General features: G+C 54.5%; 1 protein-coding gene across 5 annotated transcripts in view; it reads left to right on the top strand.

The window, feature by feature from the left end:
- The window catches only part of DPP6 (dipeptidyl peptidase like 6), a 905150-nt gene that overhangs the window by 864228 nt on the left and 18429 nt on the right, over nt 1-22493 (top strand). For all 5 annotated transcript variants that reach the window (XM_032394354.1, XM_032394352.1, XM_032394353.1 and 2 more), the window contains exons 17-19: nt 4795-4842; nt 18312-18410; nt 21401-21470. In XM_032394354.1, the coding sequence (XP_032250245.1) occupies nt 4795-4842; nt 18312-18410; nt 21401-21470 (217 nt within the window). The remainder of the gene's footprint in view (nt 1-4794; nt 4843-18311; nt 18411-21400; nt 21471-22493) is intronic.

Genomic DNA, 22493 nt, shown 5'->3' with positions numbered 1-22493 from the left:
GCACACACACAGTCACATCCACACCCACACAATCACACACATACACACACACATGCACAGTCACACCCACACACATGCACACAGTCACACCCACACAATCACACAGGCACACAGTCACACCCACACAATCACACACATACACACACGCACAGTCACACACACGCACACACACACATGCACACAGTCACACCCACACAATCACACMCACATGCATAGTCACACCCACACAATCACACACATACACACACGCACAGTCACACACACACATACACACACACACATGCACACAGTCACACCCACACAATCACACCCACATGCATAGTCACACCCACACAATCACACACATACACACACGCACAGTCACACACACACATACATGCACACACACATGCACAATCACACACATGCACACAGTCACATCCACACACAATCACATGCACACAGTCACACACACACATGCACACACACATACATGCACACAGTCACACCCACACAATCACACACACATGCACACAATACAAATGTCAAATAAGCATGAATAGATATCCCACATCACTCAAAATTTGAAAAATTTAATTGGAGAAATACCAAGATACATTATCTTCCCATCAGAGTGGAAAAAACAAACATTGTTTAAAGTTATAACGTAGACCCCCCCATACACTGTAAGTTAGGAAGCACTGAGACAGAATCTGTGTTGCCTCTGCCGGGGGTGGTAGACCACTGTCCCCAGGGTCTCACACAGACCCCCATCCCCAGAGACCCTCCCCACCCCCACGGGACCCCCAGCTCCCCCTCAGGAGAGCTCTCTCCACCCTTGGCCAAAGGCACGAGAGCCAGTGTGACTGACGGTTGGGCCCAGACGTAGTAGGAGCCCCTGGGTGTCTCCCCGGCTCACTTTTGGGGTGAGCCAGCGTGTTCCAGACGAGGGCTGGAGCTCCATCCCAGGCCCCAGAATGAAGACGCCGCCCAGCAGAGAACCCAGCGGGACTTAGCTGACGTGTCTACCAGGATGTAACGTTAGCAAGAGATAAACTTCCATTGTTTGCAAGCACTGAATGTAGGGGATTGTGTTTGAAACCTCGAGCTCATCTAGTGAAAGCTGACCATAAAACCTTCTAACCCGCTAACTGCCTTGCTGGTAACTCCCTTACCTGGCAGACAGTCTTACCTGTGTGCGAAGATATGCGCACGAGGGTTTTCTGCGACACCGTTTATGGTAACAAGAAACAGAAGGAACCAGCCTAAACTTCCGTCAGTGGGGAAGGCACCGAATAAACGATCATTTGGCCATATAACGGAATACTGTACATCTGTTAAAAGAGTTTCGCAGCCTTTAAAAATATTTGTATAATTGTGTATTACAGCATTTACCGTCCTGCAAGTTTGTGTTTTCATGCAGCAGTATATTTTCCATTTTGCCCATGTCCTTGGGTGTGCAGTTGCTCACTCGTGCGCCTGCTCATCTTCTCTGTGTGAATGCACCGCATCTCGGCTGCCCCCTCTGCTCACGGCTAGCCGGGCCACTGTTGCTCAGGCACAGTTGCCGCCCAGAACGGTCTACCGCTAGCCTCCTCGTGTGCGTGTGCGTGTGCAGGGTGTCTGCAGGACGTTCCAGCCCTGGAGCGGCCCGGCCGTGCCCCACCAGCGCCGTCAGACCCCAGGTCCATGCTGACTTGCGCTGCACGCACGAGCTTCCTCGAACGCCGCTTGTGTGGCCTCGCCCCCCGGCCGCTCTATTACCCGGCGTGTGCCCTAGCCAGCACTGTGGGTACATACCATGCGGCAGAGAGACTTTCTAAGTGTGCAGGGAGGTACCAAGTAGCAATTGCCTCTGGGAAGGGAGCAGGCGGAGATCAGGAAAGGGTGGACAGGTGCCCTCAAGTCTGTGTTCTATGTTTTATTAAAAAAAAAAAAAAAAAACAACTAAGGCAATAGGGTGCAACCTTAAGATTTGATAAAGCTGCCAACTTACATGCAAGTGTTTTTATGTTATTTGAATCTGTTTGTTTAAAATATCTGCTTATGTGTAAATATGATCACAGAGAAGTATCTTAGGACTTTTCAGAAGCGCTTAGGTCCCTTCTGGGAAGCAGGGGTCAGAAGGGTGTTGCACTTGTCACTCTACTCCTTTCTTTAGTGTTTGCATTTTTTTTAGAAACCTATTATCAAGTTCATGAATTAAAAATTGAGGAGGGGTGAGTTTCTGATTGTATGGATGAGATGAAAGACTTCAAACTCTCAGAACCTGTGTTTTCTCATCTGTAAAATATGGGTTAGAAGCATCTACTTTGTAGGGCTGCTGTGAGGATTATGAATTATTCATATTATAGATCTTGCAGAGCACCTTTACATAGTAGGCACTAAATAAATAATAATTGTTTACATTATTAATAAAAATGTAGGATACGCTCTGTTTGCAAATTTACTCACCCTGAAATGTGCAGAGAAAATAGATGTAGTTTCTTTATTTCTCAATAAGTGATCTGTTCTTCCACATGAGCTCCCCACGGGGGAAAATGGATCTTGGAGCCAGGAAACTTAGTTTGATTCAATAATTTAAACCCACAGCCAGTGTTTAAATCCCTTTCAGTAAGTGCTGTCTCTTTAGATTTAAACACCTAGACTCTCAGATCACTGCTGCCCGCCCCCCCTGGGGAGATGGTGTCAGATTTATCAAATAAAAATGCAGGACAGGGGCGTCTGGGTGGCTCAGTTGTTAAGCGTCTGCCTTCGGCTCAGGTCGTGATCGCAGGGTCCTGGGATGGAGCCCCGCATCGGGCTCCCTGCTCCGCGGGAAGCCTGCTTCTCCCTCTCCCACTCCCCCTGCTTGTGTTGCCTCTCTCGCTGTGTCTCTGTCAAATAAATAAATAAAAATCTTTAAAATAAAATAAAATAAAATAAAAATGCAGGACACTCAATTATATTTAATTCCAGGTAAACAACAATTTTTTTAGTGGTAAGTCCCAAATACTGCATGGGACATATTTATACTAAACCAAACCAAAACAAAGCACTGTATTGTTTATCTGAAATTAAAATGTAACCAGATATCCTGCATTCTTTTTGGGCAATCCTATCTAATGGGTGAATGGTGGAGGAGGGAAGGGGTGGGGGGAAATAAGACCCCTGGGCCTCCTGGACTTTGGATGTGCACTGGGCAGTGTCTGGGTCCAGTCCCTGGGCCGTGGACAGGCTCTGAGGGCCATGGCTGGTGCGACCCACAGTCTGTCTCTCAGCTTAGCCAGGGCCTGGCTGAACCAGCCCCATCTTGCTCCTCAGTGGCACATCCTCTTTGGGCCTGGACTAGGACCTCCACTCGATAGCCACCGCAGTGGGATCTCTAAGTCCTCAGAATAGCGGGATCTATGGCAGGTTTCCAGGCTCTCAGTGGAGCCGCTTGTCATGTGGTCCCAGAGAAACATGCAAGAAGTTAGGATGATCCCAGGGAAGCTCAACACCAGCCATCCCTCTCCCCAAACGGTACCTGTCCTCTGGCTCAGATGTGGCCACTCCTGAGCTCAGAGCGTCCCCGCATCCCCAGCCTGAAGCAGAGAGCAGGCGGCACCCTGGCCACGGTGTCCCCGCCATGGCCCTCTCTCCCTCTGCCCCCCTGCCTTCCGCCTGCCTCCCACCTCCTCTCTCTGCCTTCGTTGTGCCCAGTCCCCCAGGGCCAAGGGGCAGCCCTCCCCTGCTCCTTCTTGGATGCTCTGTGACCCCCACTCAGCACTTACTCCATGAATATGAAATCAAGCACCAACTATATTCCGAACACCATCTAGATGCTAGAAATAATGGCAGTGAGTAAGACAGCTCTTCTAGAGCTTACACTCTTGTGCAGTTGAAGACAAACACAGTGAGCAAATACTGAAAATCCCCGTCCTAAGGTCCCAACTTCACAGAACGTGGCAGGGAAGCTCTCTAAACGGGGAGGGAGTGCGGACAGGTAGGGGCTGGTGGCATAGTCAAGGAGGCTCCCGCTGGGTGGGTGGAGAAGGCACTTCAGCAGAGACTGGAATGAGGAAAACTAGCAAGCTTGCCAGTGTCTGGGGCAGAGGGAACGGTGGGCGCCCTTCCAGCCTGCAGAAGTCCAGCTGGCTGGAACAGAGTGAATTCACAAAGGGGGCAGGGCAGAGGCCAGAACGATCGCCTGCCTCATAGTATACTTTCAAAATGATACAAAAATAATTTGGAAAGCCCCTTTTGCTTTCTGGACTCTCTTCTCCCTCAAGAGAACAAGGACATTGACCAAGACTGAAGCCAAGGAGGGCCCCTCTGCCCGGAGCCGGACCTTCCCTCACACCTCCGGGCTCTGGGCTTCCTGACGGCCTCGGAGCTGGAAAGCTGCAAGCTGACGTCACGCGGGGGGAGACAGACACACAGGCGGACATCCGCACAATAGCCCTGCTAGGTTAGTAAGTGTTTGCGAAGGGTCACAAGAGGCCAGCAGAGGGGACGACGTCTCCGGGACAAGCCCGCCCAGGACCGCCGCTGGAACCATTCACCGGAACTTGATGCCCTGTGTGTGATTTGCGTCAGCACAGGGACCGTGGAGCGAGGAGGGAGTGCACCAAGGGCGGCTCCGTGAAAGGCTGTTTGTGCTTTTCCGGCAACGTGCATATTGGGAGTTGGAGCCGGGTTCCTTGTGATTACCAAGGGCACGACGTTCGACAGGTAGCCCGCAACAGCCCGCTGTGTGCGAGCTGTAAGGAGGGCTAGATTCTCTTGTGTTTCAGATAAACTAAACAGCCTTCTTTCTGTTTCTTCTCTGGCTTCTCCTCTCTCCCCACTCAGGTCCTGGAGTCCCCACGGTGACAGTGCACAACACCACAGATAAGAAAAGTAAGTGCCTTTTGCTCTTTTCTGGAATCTTCCCCTGCCGTGGGAGAAAGGAAGCCGAAGTTCTGTGAGAGAATCCAGCCCACGTGTTCTGATTTGGAGACACAGAGATGGTGCTGTCCTAGCGGTTCAGAGTGACCCCCACAATGGCCAGCATTGATCAATGTGGTGGACGCTCAGGGCCACGCAGCCGGAAGAGGAGCTGAGGCCCGGAGGCCACTGCGGCCATTGCAGGGCCCGTCCGCGGCCCTGAACGGAGCCCAAGGCCCGGAGCTCTGCAGCCTGGCCCTCCACTGGGGGCTCCACGGGCACTTTGAGGCTCATCTGCCCTTGTGGGTAGGGGACGCCTTCATGGCATGAGGGGCTTTCACTTGAGGCCCTCCCAGCACATTTTTGCTTGGAGGGACCCCATGCAAGTTGAATGCATACTCGTGTATTTATGCAGAGGATTGGAAATGATGCTTCCCGTCCCAGGCAGACCCTTGGTAAAGCTGAGAATGAAGAGAATGTGCCCTCAGCCCCTCCCTTCCTTGGCCTTCCTCTGCCCTGTCCCCGAGGAACCCCACTGCTTCCCTCCTCCCGACCCCCCACTCTTTCCCACTGTGGTACCACCTGCCCTGGCAGGACCCTGCTCTGTGTCCCGCCTTCTAAAGGAAAGTCAGACCTCAGGCCCCGATGGCAGGTGTCACTCTGCATTTCCCTTGAATATCAAGGCATCCGGGTGTCAGTGACTCTGATTCCTGGCCTGGTGGTCGGACTTGGAGCCCAGCTGGCACGGGGCGGGTGGAGTGTGGAAGAGGGGGTCTCCAGCGTTCTATTTAGACACTGGTTAGAAAGTGGCCAGAGCGTTCAAAGGTAGATAACATAGATTGATTTTAAGAAACATCATTTAGGGAATAATCCCCAATGATGATGGTATTTCACAAAACTTATCCAATAATTACTAGAGATTCCAAAGTAAAAGATAACATCAGGAATAGATTTTTAAAATCACTTAAAATGCAAAAGAAATCCAAAAAAGGGCTGTCAGATGGATACGAAACCCACTCAAAACACTTGCGTGGCCATCAATGGGGGGAGAATACGGGGAGAAGGCTACGTTGACCTTCCTGTTGTCCCCCTGGGGGGTGACGGTGTTCTGGGCACAGGGGTGCCCAGCCCCAGGCCTCATCTCCAACTGGGGAGCCTTCTAGGAGCCCATGAGGTTTGGGGGTCTGGCCACGTGTCCAGTAGGGATGGGGTGTGATGTGCGATGGTCTAGGCTGCATCCCACCCAGCCACAGGCTGCCCACTCTTGTGGGTACAAGGGCTTGGAGAGTCCAGGGGAGGCTGCCTGAGGGGTCAGGCCGACGCTCACCCCAAGGCAGGCATCTGTGGGGCTGACAGACACAGCCTGGCATGACAGCCCTCTTTTAAAAAGTGTTCATGCTAGAATCTCTTTCAATGATTCTCACTTTGAAGCATGGAGATATTTCAAAAAGCCTCAACTGGAATATCTTTTTTTCTGAAGAAAACTTGTACTCTTCACTTAGAGGACTTGTTTAAATGTAAGAGTACATAGATAGTGGTGTGTGTATAATAGAATATTAGCCATCAGAAAGGATGAAATCTTGCCATTTGCAGCAACATGGATGAAGCTAGAGGGTACTATGCTAAACAAAATAACTGTCAGAGAAAGACAATTATCATATGATTTCAGTTATATGTGGAATTTAAGAAACAAAACAGAGGATCATAGGGGAAAGGGAGGGAAAAATACAATAAGATGAAATCAGAGAGGGAGACAAACCATAAGAGACTCTCAACTCTAGGGAACAAACTGAGGGTTGCTGGAGGGCAGGTGGGGGGATGGGGTAACTGGGGGATGGGCATTAAGGAGGGCACGTGATGTGATGAACACTCGGTGTTACATGCAACTGATGAATTATTGAATTCTACCCCTGAAACTAAAAAAAAAAAAGTACAGACATTTTATGAAGTTTTTCCCTTCTTTAAAATCTGTGGGATGATGCACACTGAACAGGGTGTGCGGTGAGTGTCCTCGCTGGGCGCTGCACCATGTCGCAGGGGGGTGTCACTCTGGGGGGAAGCTGGGTATGGGGTGTATGGGACACTAGGCCCTATTTTTGAAACTTCTTATGAATTTATTTCAAAATAAAAAAGGTTTGTTTTTTTTTAAAGATTTTATTTATTTGACAGAGACAGCGAGAGAGGGAACACAAGCAGGGGGAGTGGGAGAGGGAGAAGCAGGCTTCCCGCAGAGCAGGGAGCCCGATACGGGGCTTGATCCCAGGACCCTGGGATCACGACCTGAGCTGAAGGCAGATGCCTAACGACTGAGCCACCCAGGCGCCCCCCCGCCTTTTTTTTTAATCTATAGTAAAAACACAAAACTATTTCTAGGTGCTTTTTTTCCCCCTTTTTAAAGAAAACTAGGTGTGGCTCTTCTTAAGAAAGCCATTCACTTCCACACTCTGACTTGGTCTCTGGAGGACGCTGTTGGGAATCCGTCCTGGTCAGGGGTGATGCGGCGCCTGCGTCTGAGGAGGCCTCGTGCCCGGTAGCCGCACTCAGGCTTGGCCGTGACCACAGCTCCAGGGCTGTGGGGGCCGGTAGTGCGAGCCCGGGTGCCGAGTACCAGTCCCCGCTTTTCCCCGTCGGGCTTATGTGGGGATGAAGCCGGCCTACATCTTACATGCTTCACAACAGTAATGAAACAGGTTGCCTATTCTGTTCATAAAATGGGGCCGTGTATGTGCGGCACACCGCACTCGGAGAGCATCCGGGTAGGAATTCGCCATGTGCCCTCCAGCACGGGCAGCGGGGGAAAGCTCTTGGTCTGGGATGGCTCCCTAATTCTGCTCGGAAACCAGACGAGCCCCTTCTTGTCGCCCGGTTGGCTGGTTGGCTGCATGAACCGCTCTGCCCAATCAGCCCCAGGCTCTGGAGGTTGTAGTCGTCCATGTTCTGTTGGGGACCCCCTAGAAAGAGGTGTTTAGAGAAGCTTTCACTGTTTGGGGCTCAGGGGCCACAGTCGCAGCTGATTCCCAGAGGAAAGAGCGTGGCGCACGGAATGGGAAATGGAAGCATCCGTCCGCCGCCTGCCGTCTGCTCTGCGTGGGGGCGCTCGGGTCTTCTCCCTGTGAAGGTGACACCGCTGTGCTTTCTCTCAGCAAAGTGCTGATTCACGGGGACCCGGACAGCATCTGTGCCGCGCGGTGATGTGTGGCGTCCGTCACGAGCCCGGGTACCGTGTCGGACCCCGGCTTTCCCGCAGCCGGATTCACACTCTGGGGAGGTTTCCTCCCGACCTGGCCCGTCGCTGTGTCTCTAGCTTTCACTGTGGCTCCGCGGTTTCCAGAATATGGACGCCAGCCCCCAGGCTGGACACAGAACGATTCCGTGGTTGAGCTGCTGGTGGGCTCCACCGCCCCAGAGCAGAAGAGGCGTGGGCCAGGGTCTGATCCACACTCAGGCATGGCGGCCGGAGGCGAGGCGGGGAGGCTCCCGGCCGCCCACTGCCCCCGACACGGTGCCCGGGGTGGTGGAATCCCTGTGGGTCAGGGCGTCGGGCCTGCACCGCAGCTCTTCACGTGGGAGAGCCTCGTGTGTCGCTAGGACCCGGCTGTGTCACGGAAGGGCCCAACAGTGTGGTGGCCCACGCGGCTCTCGGCGTGCGTCCCCGCCTGCTGCAGCATGCCCTCCCGCCGGCCCGCACGCGTGTCCTCACTGCCAGCCTCCAGCCGCTCCGGGCCCGGAAGGCAGGGCTCGGGTGAAGTACGAGGGATCCCAGTGACCGGCTTCCTGTGAGCACCCGCGACGCATCCTCCGACTCGCGCGTTCCTCTTGCTGGTCCCGGCTTCGCCCCGCGTCCCGTGGCTGCACGGAATGCCAGGAAGCAGCTTTCATCCCGGCTCCGTGCCCCTCGGGTAGAATCAGGGGTCCATTGCCAAGTGGGGACAGCCGCTGGGGACGCCACCACCAGGATCTGAGTGCACGTCCCCCAGAACAGCACTCCCCAGAAATGCATTCCGTTGCAGCTCCGGAGGCTGCAAGCTCAGGATCAGGGTGTCGGCAGGGTGACTGTTCGGAGGCTGTGAGGGGGAGGCTGTCCCCCAGCTTCTGGTGGCTGCTGGCCACTTCTAGCGTTCCTTGGCTGGTAGGAGCATCACCGTTCCTCTTCACACGGCCTCCCCGTGTGCATCCCTGTATCCAAATCTCCCCTTCTTATAAGGACACCGGTCATATTGGATTAGGGCCCCTCATGGCCTCAACCCAACTTGTTTCTTCCACAAAGACCCTAATTCCAAATACGGTCACCTTCACAGGCACTGGGGGTGAGGACATCAGCATCTTTGGGGGACACAGTTCAACACACAACACAGCAAAACAAGGGTTTGTAATTCATTCCCACGAAATCCAGGTCGTGTGATCCTTGTTGCTCTCCTAGGAGGAAACTGGGGTTGCAAGTTCCTTCTAGACTGTGGCCCATCACCATCACCCCGGCTTCTGGCCATGCGGGCGGGAAGAAAGAGAAGATTTTGTGGGATTTGTTGGAGTCTAGCAGTGGTAGGCGTCATTTCCACCAGCCAGAATTCTCTCACGGGGACCCCCCTAGATGCAAGAGAGGCCCCGGAAGGAGGGAGACAGGCCGACGGCTGCTAGCGGTCAGTGTCACGGGAGGAAGGACTGTGGGTCTAGGACGCACTGGCTAGCTTTGCCGGTCCCTGAGAGAGGTGACCGAGTACATAATCCTCGGCCGCTTCTGTATAGATCACTCGGCCTGAGCGCGCTCGTCAGATACTTCCCTGTTCTGGCCCGTGGAGGTGCTCTCCAGAGGCCCCAGCCTGCAGAAAGATGTGCTCAGCACCAGAGGGGTCCCTACGAGGGGGTGGACCCCACCGCGCCGGGGAGGGTTCTCTGACTGTGGCAGGGAGCACCGGCCCCCAGCCTAGGGGTGCAGGAATGTAGGAGGAGAGGTGTCACGGTGCGGACCCAGCAGAGGGGAGCAAGGGGAGAGATGGGTGGTTGTGGGGGCAAAGGCTGGGGACCCATCCCTGCCTACGCTCGCGAGCCCAGAATCTGCGGGGTCTGCAGAGGGCACACAAGCCAGAAAGGTCCTAACAGACTTAGACAGACGGGAGAAGCCATGGAGGCCCGTACTTAGTGCCCGGTGGGAACGGTGATGGGAGTTCTAGGTGTTATTCAGACCCAGAGTCAAGGCCTGCAAGACCTGAAGGGAGTCCTGAGCCTTCATCTGAGACTCCGAGAAAATTGGTTGCCGTCTTTCAAATTTGGTAGGGATTTGAGATTTGGGTTATTTTTGTCAATTTTTGGGGGGGGAATTGTCCTCATTTTCCCAACTCTGCTGTAGGAATTCCCAGATAACAAGCGACCTCGGGTTAGAGGGTTGAGAAGGACGAGGGCCGAGTGGTGGTTTATGTACTCACTGGGTGTCAGGTTGCTGTGCATACGGGGATCATCGCAGAAAAGAAAGGAAACCCGTTTTGTTCTGGGAATCCGAGATTTAGGAATGAAAAAGGATATTAGACAACAACGGATGGAACGTCTTCATTTTCAAGGCTGGAAGGTGCGGGTCTCGGTCCAAGCACTGTGCTCGCTGGAGGAGTCTTCCTCACGCCCGGGGTTCAGTGGTCTGTAGAGATGGTGCACGGTGCCTGCCGTCCCTCAGGGCCTCTATCTCGGATGGCTGCGGTCATCTCCATCCCCCGTGTCCTCAGCAGACGCCAGACCCTCGGCCCCAGTGGTCTGATGTGACACGTCACTCCCAAGGGCTATGGCAGTCGTGGGTACGGCCGAACAGCGCACGATCAAGCTCCTCGCTCCTCGCCGATGACCCGTGAGCAGGGCGGCCTGGCCATACCGCACAGAAGACCACACTGAGAGCGGGCTGCGGAAATACCGACGGCTACCACGTTGTTTCTTCTGGAATTCTGACGCTTCAAGAGCAAATCATCTGAATTCTCTCAAAAGAGAGAAAAGACAGAAGAAAGGAAGGCAGAGAAACCGCGAATCCTCTAGTGAGCTCAGATTTTTTAAAGATTGGGTAAAATGTTTGGGTTTTTCAGGTCACGCAGCTGGTCAGTGAACATGGATGGAAACCAGTGGTGCGGGGCCCACGCAGATGATGGACTTGCAAATGAATCCAGAGCAGGAGACCCAAACCCTGGCAGCCCCCAGCTGCTGCTCCATCCTGGAGGGGGACAGCGCGGACAGCGTGGGTCCTCCTGGAAAGTGAGAACTGGAAGCTGCAGGTCGGGGCGCACGGCAGACCCCGCGCCTGGAGTCCCAGCCTCTGGTTCTGTTGGCAGGAGGCGTGTGGGGGCTCTTTTCTGCGTATTTAATTTTTGACATGATGTCTGACCAAGCTTCGCACCCCATCTCGTCCCCAGCTGCGTCGTCAGCACAGAACAGCGTGCCCTCAGCTTTTTGTTTGTCTGTCACACGGGGTGGGTCCCTCTCCACTGAGGAGTCCGTGCGGGGGGACCGGAGTGGCGGTTATCAAAGCGGCAGGCCCACGTGTGCGAGGCACCAAAGCGCCTTGCAGACCGCCTTCCTGCTCAGTGCGTTCCAGCTGAGCTGTGCTCTTTCTTTCCAGGAGCAGCACAAAGGCGAAGGGGAGCAGGCCCCTCTCATCTGCCGGTGCAGCCCCTGCCCGCGGTCCTGCCCCCGCGATGCTGCCAAGCCCCGCACCGTGCGTGCTCGTCCTGCTTGACGCTGCACCTGATTCTCTTCGGGAAATTTGAGCTGGCCAGGGGCCCAGAGAGTAACCGTGACATCCACAGTGACCAGGCCAGCATTTATGAATCACTTGCTGTGGGCCCACTTCAGCGCCCCCTGACACGGTCCGCTATCACCCCCATTTTCCAGTTAAGAAAACTGAGGCCACACACACACAGCTAGAAAGCAGTGGGACCTGTTTCCAGCCTGGCCTTTGTCTCTGGCCACCATCCATTGGCCTTGCTGTCAGCACGGCCCGAGGGGCTTCTGCAGATCCAGGGTTCCCCATCATGTGCCTGCCCTGAGACAGCCAGGAGGTGGACGGCCGTGCCCCCACCGCTTGCCCCCGACGCCCTCTCACCCCGCACACCCGGCCACCCAAGCCAGCGCGGGGCGAATGCCATGCCCCTTCCCCGCTCAGAGGAAGAGAAGATGCTTCTGCTGTGGTCTGGAAGGACTGAGCCCTGCCATTTCACCTGCTGGTGACGTCACTGCTGGGCCTCCATCACTTTGGACATGAGGGAGCAGCCACTTAATAGCGCGGCCAGCCTGCCCAGCGGCTTCGCATCCAGAATCTGGCTCGTGTCTCATTACGGCAGCGTCCCAGACGGCATTGCCTCGTGCAGGACCAGAGCCCTGGCTCACTGGCCCCAGGTACATAGTCCTGACCAGGGGGCCTCTCTCCCAGACCCCGGCATGCAGGAGCTGGAGACCGCTGTAATGTCATCATCGTCTAAGTAACGTGCTGACAACCGCAGATTCTCTGGTCACAGTTCCCAAAATCCACCCCAGTTTAGTCTGACTCAGCACCGAGTCCCTAGCGGTGTTTGAACCTCGTGCTGGTTTGCACAGGGCGAGCAGAGCTACCTCGTGCGTCAGGACGGCCGTGCTGACTGGCCGTGTGGACAGAGACGGGACGTGCGGGCCACTTGCGTGCGGCGGGGACGGAGGGCCCACCGGCTCTCGGGAAGGCGGCTTTTGGGCAAGCTGTGGGAAGCCTGGACTGCCAGCTGGTGTGCGGCCTGCGCTCTTGGCAGCTCCAGGCCCAGGGGACAGAAGCTGCGGGAACACTGGAGAGAGGCCCCTGCAGGGTCAGGGCCGGTCGTCACAGCCACCCCAGCCCTGCTCTGAAATGTGAAATCACTGTTTCAGAATTCTTTGTCCTTTCTCCTCCTCCCCGCTGACCCCAGAGCCACCCTGGGGATATTTGACTTCTTTCCCTTTGGAAAAGCTTATCTACAAGCAGAGCCCGCGGGGTGTTCACAGATGTGACTCTGAATTATTTAAAAGCTCTTTCCTTAAGAACGTAATTATGGCTGGGACCAAAGTATACTCATTTATTTGGTGCCTGGGTATTCAAACAACTCAGGTGCTGGGATAGAAAAACCAACAAAACCACGGTTAATACGTGGCTGGTGTTAACGTAAGGAAGAGAGGAAGTGCAGCTCAGCTCCGCGGACGCACCATCAGGGGCCATGGCGCCCTGACCATCAGCTCCACGGCCGGCGGGAGGACGCGCGTGGGCTGGTGGAGGCAGGCGGCACCCCACAGCATAATCCTGACTGCGTACTCGGGAGCCCCAAGCTCCCCGGCTGCCCGGGCCCGCTCTCTTACCAACACTCGAGGACAGGATTCCGTCGTCCTCACATGGGCTTTTATAAAGGTGCAAAACCAACTCATGGCAGTTGACATCAAGGCAATCCTTTCTTGAGACGTGAGCTGCTTGGCGCCCGGGCCTTTGCTCACAGGGTCCTGCTGTCTGGAGCCGCCCCCGCCCATGGACCCCCGCCTCTTCCATCGGCCGTGCATGCGGGTCAGAGGGGAGACGGTAGTCAGAGAGTCCAGGAGACGTCCCCAAGCATGGAGTGACCCGTTCCATCAAACCCTCAGTTGTTTGTGTATCTGGAAAGTCTTCTGGATCCCCAGGGCTCCACACACAGGCAGCCTCTGTGGAGGGATGGAGTGATCCAGTCTGCAGATCCTGGTAGACCGTGCGCGTGCATGTGGCTCCCAGAGAGAGCAAAGCGCCGTGCACCTTCCAGCTGGCAGGGTACCTGCCTTGGCATCCCGCCTCTCTCACTCGAAGCTCGCCGCCACCCCGCCACCGCACAGCGCAGACTAATGACAGTGTAGTTAGTTGTGGGGAGAGGGCCACATCAGCCCAGTCGACACACGGCCCCTCCTGATCAAACACCTTCACCTGCCTAGCAAGAAGCCCGTGGCTGTGAGGGGCCAAAGGGCCATTTACTTATAGGGACTCTGCCTTCAAGTTTCTTAAAATCCTGCCGAAGACAAAAGTAGATCTAGCAACAAGGACAATGACTGCCCAACTGTGTGACACTGATTCTAACAACCAGACGTTCGGTGTTCAGAGGAAGGAGCTCTGCAGGTGCGGCGGGGCATCCCACACAGCCCTGGGGCGGCGGGTGGGGGTCCCACACCTCGGGGACAGGTGCCCAGGAGGAAGCAATGGGCAGCGTGCCGGGAGGGGCCTGGACCATGAGAGGCGCGGACGCGCAGGCGGGGCGAGACCACACAACAGGACGTGATCTCTGTGCACATGCACTCCTGCACTCTGCTTCCCGCGGAAAAACCTAAGAAGGGCGGCCGGCGGCTCTTGTCCTCTTTAGGTCAGTGGCCTGTCGGCTTCTGTTAGATTCCGGTCGCATTTCCCCGAGTGCAGCCAAGTGGGGCTTCCAGCAAACCAAGTGGGGCCCGCTGGGGCACAGCCAGGGGGGCAGCCCCCCGAGCAAATGCTTCCTGCAGTCTCACTGTGTCCAGATCTGATAATAGCTAATTCCACCAAACATTAGAGCGGGCTCACATTTAATTAAGGAGTGGCCATTTGTATGCTCCAGACTGGAGGTCCCCGTGGCCATGAAGTCAAAAGAAGAGTCCTTCGGGAACGTGCCAATCTTCTCTTACTTCCTCTGCTGAGCTCCTGCCTCCTTTGAATGCAATTATGGGAACAAATAAAATGGCTTAACTCAACTCCCCTGTGGGCCAGCCAGCTCTCTGCTGATAAAACCAGTTGTGTGGGCAATCATTAAATGGGAAATCTAATATTTAACTAAATTTAATAGTCTGTTGCTTTGGTGCCTCTGTGAAGGGTGGGATTTCGGTACAGAGGCGAGCTATTCAAACGCGGTCTGCAGGGTCTGTTAGGATACCGTGTGCTCCCTCTCGAAGCCGGCGCTCCGGGGTCCGGGAGTGGGAGGGCTGTTCGGGGGGGCGAGCGTGTGTTCTCAGTGACTCCAGGCAAGCTGAACTCGGTGGGCAGCAAAGCAACGCTGCAACCTACGTGGGAAATTTCTCCTTCAGGATCAGCGTTAGAGATTGCTGAGTGATGTCAGAAGTACCGGATCCAAACGCATACCCACGGAGAGAGGAGCGTAGGGTAATAACCTGTGAGAGGCTCTGTTGGCTCTCTTTCATTCTGAAAGCTGGTGGTCCAGGCTGGCCTTGCCACCAGCAGACTTCCCCAGGATAGACTGTCGCCTGCACCCCAGGAGCGTGGTGCTGTGTTTTGGTAGCAATGGGAGACCTTTGTTCCCCTTAGTGCCTGCTAATTCCCCTCATCCAGCATGACCCACATGTGCACACTGCCTGGTCTCTTACCGGTCTCCACCTGGGCTCACTGCGTGGGCACACGGAGGGGAGGATGGCGGGCTCCCTGATGACCCCAGAAGATCTGAGCACTGGGTCCCACAGTGAGCACACGTCTGGGCAGAGTCCGTGAATTGCATCCTGATCTGGGCATTAACTCAGTATTAACTTGCATTTGTCACGAGTCCTTCAAGTACTGTAAGCTTTCCAATCAGTGTAATGGAAGTGTGCTTTGGTCCTGTTGTGAATGGTTTTATGTGGGGAGCAGTGGTTGGGAGGCTTTGATTGCATCACTCTTACTACTCGAGGCCTGAAACACTGGGAACCCCTGAGAGCCCCCAGGCTTCTGAAGCACCCGGGAGGACCCCCAGTCCCTCCCAGCTTCCTGTGCAGTGGAGACCATCTTGGGGCTATGGAAAAGGGGCCATGTGGGAACTGGGAGAAAGACTGGGGTGGAAACCCAGCTCAGCTCCAGTGTAGATGCGTCATTTCTGGAGTATGGATTGGATTTCCACTGTACTCAGGTGACTGGAAACTCATACGGTTTGTCTCTGGGATGGGACCGAGTGCTGATGCCTGGAGCTGGAGGGCAGGGAAAGGCAGGCAGGCAAATGACCACAACTCTTACAGGTGTTAAGAGGGGTATCCCAGATGGGCTTCTACTTGCAGATGTGGTGTTTGGCCTGTTGGAGAAGGCGCCAGCAAAGAAAGTTCCAGTCATGGGGAACAGTGAGTGTCAAGGTCCTGTGGCAGTAAAGAATTAGAAAAATGCTATTTTCCTCCTTATTCTGCAGAGCTGCCTTCTAGACTTCCTGCCATACCATTGTGACAAGAACACAAATAAGAAATAATTCCTATCTCACAAACCAACTCCTGACCGTGCATGCCCACAACACTGTTAAAGGGCTGAGTACACTTATTTTTTTTTAAGATTTATTTATTATTTTAGAGAAAGAGAGAGCAGGGTGGGAGGCTCAGGGAGAGGGAGAGAGAGAATCTTAAGCAGACTCCACACCTAGCACAGAGCTGGATGTGGGGATCAATCTCATGACCATGAGATCATGACCTGAGCCAAAGTCAAGAGTTGGATGCTCGGGCGCCTGGGTGGCTCAGTCGTTAAGCGTCTGCCTTCGGCTCAGGTCATGATCCCAGGGTCCTGGGATCGAGTCCCACATCGGGCTCCCTTCTCGGCAGGAAGCCTGCTTCTCCCTCTCCCACTCCCCCTGCTTGTGTTCCTGCTCTCGCTCTCTCTCTCTGTCAAATAAATAAATAAAATCTTTAAAAAAAAAAAGAGTTGGATGCTCAACCGACAGCCACCTGGGCAGCCTGGGATGAGGATATTTAGACTCAGCAAAAATGAGTGCTGTGTGGGCTCTCTGAGGAGTCCAGGTGGGGGTGTGGGACAGCCCGTGGGGCACACCCGCCACCCTGGGGCAGTGCCCCTGCCCCAACTTGTGTGCGTGACCACGAGGTAGAGTGTGCCATCTCTCGGCCACATCTCTGGGTCTCAGAGTTGAGGTCATCTACCTGGACCTCTGTGTGCATCCCTTGCAGATGCAGTGTCCTGTCCCACTGTCTACAAAGGACACCATTTCTTGCCTGCCACATGGTGGTCAGAATCTTCCATGGTGTTGGTCCAGCTTAAGGTTTTTTTGTTTTTAACTCTCCCTATTGAAAATGAGCGTTACCATGCCCCCCCCCCGACCTTTTCATCAAAGCTCAATTTTCAAATGTGTCCAGCAACTTGTAAAACATTTTTGGTTTTGTCTGTTTGCTCATCACAGTTCTGGAACTGTCCCTGTCCATGGGCGGCCATGGGAGTTTGCCAGCCCTGCTCGTAGACAGTCCTTCAGATCCCTGAGCACCACTGGTGGCCGCGTGCCCTCCACAGATAAAACCACTCAGTGCCGGAGACTCCTGGTTCTGGGCCATATTTGGCCTCCAGGTGCCGTTGTGGAGTCAATTGGGGTCTGTTTTCTTAAAGGGAGTTGTTATGGGGATGGTTCCCCGTTCCTTGTAGCTCTGCTTGCAGTGTGAGTTTACTCGGTGAAATATTCATGAATGTTTCAAAGCTATTTGAGGAGCGAAAAGTGGAGCTCCTTGAAGACAAAATTTCCTTTTGTAATGGGCCACAAGGTGTCCCCACGTGTGGGCTCAAAGTGAGAAAGGAAGAAGGAAGTCGGGTGGTTTTTATTATAGAGCAGATGGTGAAGGCGGAGGAACAGCCTTTGCCGCAGGAAATCAGTGAAGTGGGCTGATGAGGGGCATCCGTGCACCTGGGGAAACACCCACTGGGCGCATGTGCAAGTGAGGGGTCAGTGCAAGATTGACCCGCCTCTCTAATTTGGAGGGAAAAGGGCCAGTCCCACTGCGCTGTATCCTGTGGCCCACGTGGCTTTAGGGCCAGCTAATATGATCATCCTAATTAAGGTGTCCTAAGCCAGATCACATTATGAGTAGGGTAAAAGATCCGAATCCATTTTTCCTGTAAAATTTTAATAAAGAGCGCACTCCAGGCTCTACTCTCCTTTTCTTCTTTGGTTATTGTGGCCACTATATTTGGAAAATCATCTGTCCTAACAGATAGGTCATGTTGGTTTTCTGAAACCAGCAGTTTGTGGATAAAACAAACCCGGACCGGGACACCTGGGTGGCTCAGTCAGTTAACTGTCTGTCTTCGGCTCAGGTCATGATCCTGGGTTCCTAGGATCAAGCACCACGTCAGGCTCCATTCTCAGCGGGGAGCCTGCTTTTCCTTCTCCCTCCCCCTCTGCCCCTCCCCCTGCTTGTGCTCTCTCTCTCTCTCTCTCTCTCAAATAAATAAATAAAATCTTTAAAAAAAAAAATACCCAGGCCTATACGTGTGGGTGAGAAATGCCATGGGGAAGGACAACCTATGGGTAGAGGAGTTACCTAATACGATGGAAAGAACCCTCCATTGCCCAAGCTCCTGACTTGAGACGGGGCATTCCACCATGTCTCAGTTTCCTGGTCTGTGCAAAAGAAATAACAATCATCACCTCTGGGCCTGACGTAGGAATTAGCAGTCTGACCCACATGAAAGCCAGCAGCTTCAGTAAGTGATCGCTGAGGCTGAATGTGTCATTTTTCTTTCTCTCTCTTAGAAATGTTTGATCTAGAAACAAACGAGCACGTGCAGAAGGCCGTACATGACCGACAGATGCCTAAAGTAGAATACAGGAAGATCGAGGTTGACGATTACGGTAAGTGCTGCATTGTCCCCCTGGAACAGACAGCCCGGCCGCCAGCAGGGATTGCTGTGCCCCGAGGCTCCCCACCAGCACCCCACTCCCCAGCCTCATGGCTGGAAATGCATCCAGCCTGCGAGGGGGAGATTCGGGCGGGGCTCATGGGGGAAAGCATCCTGCACTGAGCCTGTTGTGCTCAGAACCAAGATACTCTTCTGGCAATAGACCAAAAAAAAGGTGGAGCATGGATTCCTCTCCTCAAGAGGCTGGCAGTTAAATAAGGTCCCAGACCAAAATTCTCTCCTTTGGAGGGAACATGTCATGACAGCATCCAGAGGAAACATCCCACCTCTGGAAATTTCTGTTCTGTTCCATCTGATATTTTCCTCCTTCATCGTCTAAGCTCTCGGTGCTGATTATGGGCTGAGGAGGCGTCCTTGAAACTAGAGAGAGAATACGGTGAAGGATTGCGTGCTGACGTGACCTGAGACGCACCCAGCACTCTGCCTGTCCTTGTGCCCCTCTTTGTCTTGAGCTGTCCATTCTCTCGTCCAGTGAGCTTTCATGAGCACTGATGCTGTGCTGGATCCCAGAGCGCTGGCTACAAGTGGACTCCCACCTCCAGGAGGGAAGCAGAGTCCTCCTAGCCTCAGCCCCCCCCCTGCAGATAGCTCCCCAGTCAGCCCAGCCCACCTGGTGTCCTCACGGCCCGCCAGATGTTTACCCTTGGAAACTCCATGTGCAAAAGCCCCAAATACGTCTCACTGTCTTTCCCCCAGAGCTCTGTTACCCGTCCAGACTTCCGTACTTTGGGGGATGGCACCCTTCTCTTAAATAATGCAGGCTCCAACCTTCAGGTCCTTCCCCCTGTCACCTCTGAGGTTGTCAAATAGGTTTCCCCTCTTGAGCTAACTCTTACTGGGGGGTGACGACAGCTCCTGATGGATTCACCCGAGTCACCACTTGTTTGTCTTAAATCCCACCCCCATCCCTGTTGCTCCATGAAGAGAGCCACACTGGGCAGTTTGGGGTATCCCCATATAGAGAGCAGGCCAGAGAACTAGGTCAGAGGAAAATCTGGCCGGCCCACACAGATAGCCTGCTGGACTAGGTACAGTCCTCCACACAGACCCTGGCGTCCAGTTACTCAGAACAGACTCAAATTCATGAGAACCCTTAAAGGAACTGCATATTCGTGCCATTTTCTTAAGGAAGAACCAAAAGGCAAGAAAGCAAAATGATTTTAAATTGATAGTGGACGGATGATGGATGGAAGGAGGGAAGGATAGAAGGATGGTAGGACGGCTGAATAAACAAGCAAGCAATTTCCACACATTTTCCCGACCCCCTCTACCTTCCAGCTCTAGCTACAGACCTCAAGACAGGTTCCAAAATTTGCAGGGCCCAGTGCAACATGAACACTTGGGGCTCTTCGTTCATGGCTCATTACGACCGCCCAGCATAGGGCCCTTGCACAGGTCACAGGTGTGTGTCAGGCTGGTGGCCCTTTGTGGTCAGACTTCAACTTCCTACCCACCCCCATTCCTGGCAGCATGTTTTCCGGAAAGCTCCCTCACATTTTCCCACGTCCGTTGCCTCCCACCACAGCCGATGAGGCCAGATCATATTCTTTACAAGATTCTTTCTCATCTCCTGGGCCCAGTGCCCTCCTCCTTCAAGCCAGTCCACACTCTGTCACAATAGTTTCCCAAATCCTAACACCATCCCCTCCTCCAAAAGTGCAAAGACCTTTAGAAACAAATAATAACTCTCCCACCCTTGCCACATGAGGTTTCCCCCCGTGTGAGGTTTCCTTGGTGGGTGGGTGGGAATGCAGGTGCTAGGAAAGCAGGTGTGTGTGAGGACTAGCAGCCGAATGTCACCCCTTCGGGGCCACAAAAAATCTGCCAGATGTGTTCCTACCCATCTGTCTTGTTATGTTTTGCTTTTTTCATTTAATGTCCCCAGAGGCTCAGGCTTTCCTTCAGGAAGCAATCCGTCTTCGGGAAGGGCTCCCGGCCCTGTATGCAGCCAGTCGTGGCCGAGCTCTGCCCGTGGGCTTAGCAGCAGCACAGAGCAGCCCAGACCATGTTTTATGGATATTGCAATGATAAAGTCCGACGCCTTCCTTTCTGCCAGTCCCTGGGCCATTGATCCAATTTGCAAGCCATTAACATTCAACCAGAATCAGTAATGAGAGCCTGGTCAGAGCTGGCTACTGAGCCAACCACCCCAGCCTGGGATGTATCTGTAGTAATTGTACTGAAAAAGCTACTAATCCCAATTTAATTGCTAATCTGGGTTGTACTTACCGTCAATAAACAATTTCTAACTTGGGCAGGAAGGTTTGTTTGGGGGGAGGGGGACAGAAGAAGCTGGTATGGGAGCCCCCTGCCTCCCACACCGGGTCCCTGCTGCCCAGGACGAGATCAGAAGGAGCTGGTGCCCAGCCCCCGCCCCTCCCGCTGTCCCATTGGCCGGCACCAGCCTGCACACCCGAGGCCGGCAGAGCCCCCGGCTGTGCCCGAGGCTCCCGGCTCTCAGCCTCTCCCTCTGGGCTGCCGCCGCGCCCGGTCTCATCCCATCCCCGCGGCTCCCCGAGGTCTGTCCCCACCTAACTGTGTGTTGCGGCAGCGCTGTTGGCAGAGACACATGCCCCCCTTGGGGTCTCGTTTCTCCCAGCCTGGAATTCGGCTGTTAACAAGTGTTTATGGCCTTCCAGGCTTCTCTGGTTTTCAACACACTGTTTGCAAGATTGAATTTAAGCTTCGGATGGAGAAACTCAGCCTTGAGATGGTTGGGTGATTTCCCTAAGGTCACGCAGCTGGCCAGAGTCACTAAGACAAAAATCAGGGCCAGCCCCAGGGGTGTGGGGGGACCCACGGAGCCCCCTCCGGAGTGTCCGTCTCCCGTGCCCCGAGGAGCGCTCCGGACCGCTGGGACTCCGTGGCCTTCCTGGTCCAGGTTGCCCCCTAACGTGCCGCCCTGTGTCTGCTTCTGCCTAGACTTGCCCGTTCAGATCCTCAAGCCGGCAACCTTCACCGACACGGCCCACTACCCCCTGCTCCTGGTGGTGTGAGTATTGTCGCCGCTTTCTTTCTCGGGTGCTTGCCTGGGGACTCGGTGACACCGTGGAAAGCACTGAACTCAAGACAAAGACAAGCGTGAGAAAGGAGGTTGCAAACTAGAACCGAAGACAGGTTAGGCTGCCAGCAGGTGGCAGGCTCTGCTCGGAACAGTCGGTGCGGCCGCCGGGGAAGGAATGGCCGTTCGCCGCCCCGGTCTACCTGAGCCTCGAGACCCGAGGCAGGTCCCGCTGGGTGGGTGGCGCTGCCGTGGCTGGTGAACAGGCTCGGCGGCGGACAGGAGAGCTGATCTGGGAAGGCAGGCGGCCCCCCCAGAGCACAGGTCCCTCAAGAGGCGGAGGCCGGCGTGGAGGGTTAACGCGGGCACACCGGGCACATGGAAGTGTTTTTAAAGGCAGACACCGCCCAGAGATTTAACACATATTCCCTTCACCTCCACGTGTGTTCTTTCAAGGCCGTGGAACATGAGGAAAATTCTGAGCTCTCACTGCCTCTCAGGGAGCCACCCCTCATGTTTACTTGGAAGAGGTCCGGAGAGAGCAGCGGCCTGTGCCGAGTTGTTTTAGGGACGCCAGTGAAACCACCCGCCTGAGTCAGTATCGGATGACCTGATCAGCCCTGCTCCTGTCGCCCGGCTCCCGTCCTGGGCGCTGAGTCCCCAGCAGTGGAAGGGCTTCCTTACAGAGCTGCCCCGGCTTAGGTCCCAGCAGCGGATTCCGTTGGCAATTAACCCACTTTCCTGGCTATCTGGACAGGCTTAGCACTTTGCCAACAACCACACACGTGCCTCACACACTCATACACACCCTCACACACACACACACACTCATACACATCCCCTCACACACACCCTCACACACTCATACACACCCCTCACACACACCCTCACACTCATACACACCCCCTCACACACACCCTCACACTCATACACACCCCCTCACACCCTCACACACTCATACACACCCCCTCACATACACCCTCACACACTCATACACACCCCCTCACACACACA

Source organism: Phoca vitulina, unplaced genomic scaffold, assembly GCF_004348235.1.
Source record: "Phoca vitulina isolate PV1807 unplaced genomic scaffold, GSC_HSeal_1.0 scaffold80, whole genome shotgun sequence".
NCBI classification, from domain to species: Eukaryota; Metazoa; Chordata; class Mammalia; order Carnivora; family Phocidae; genus Phoca; species Phoca vitulina.
The sequence above is the reverse complement of the archived record's forward strand: the minus strand, read 5'-3'. Positions and strand labels throughout refer to the sequence as shown.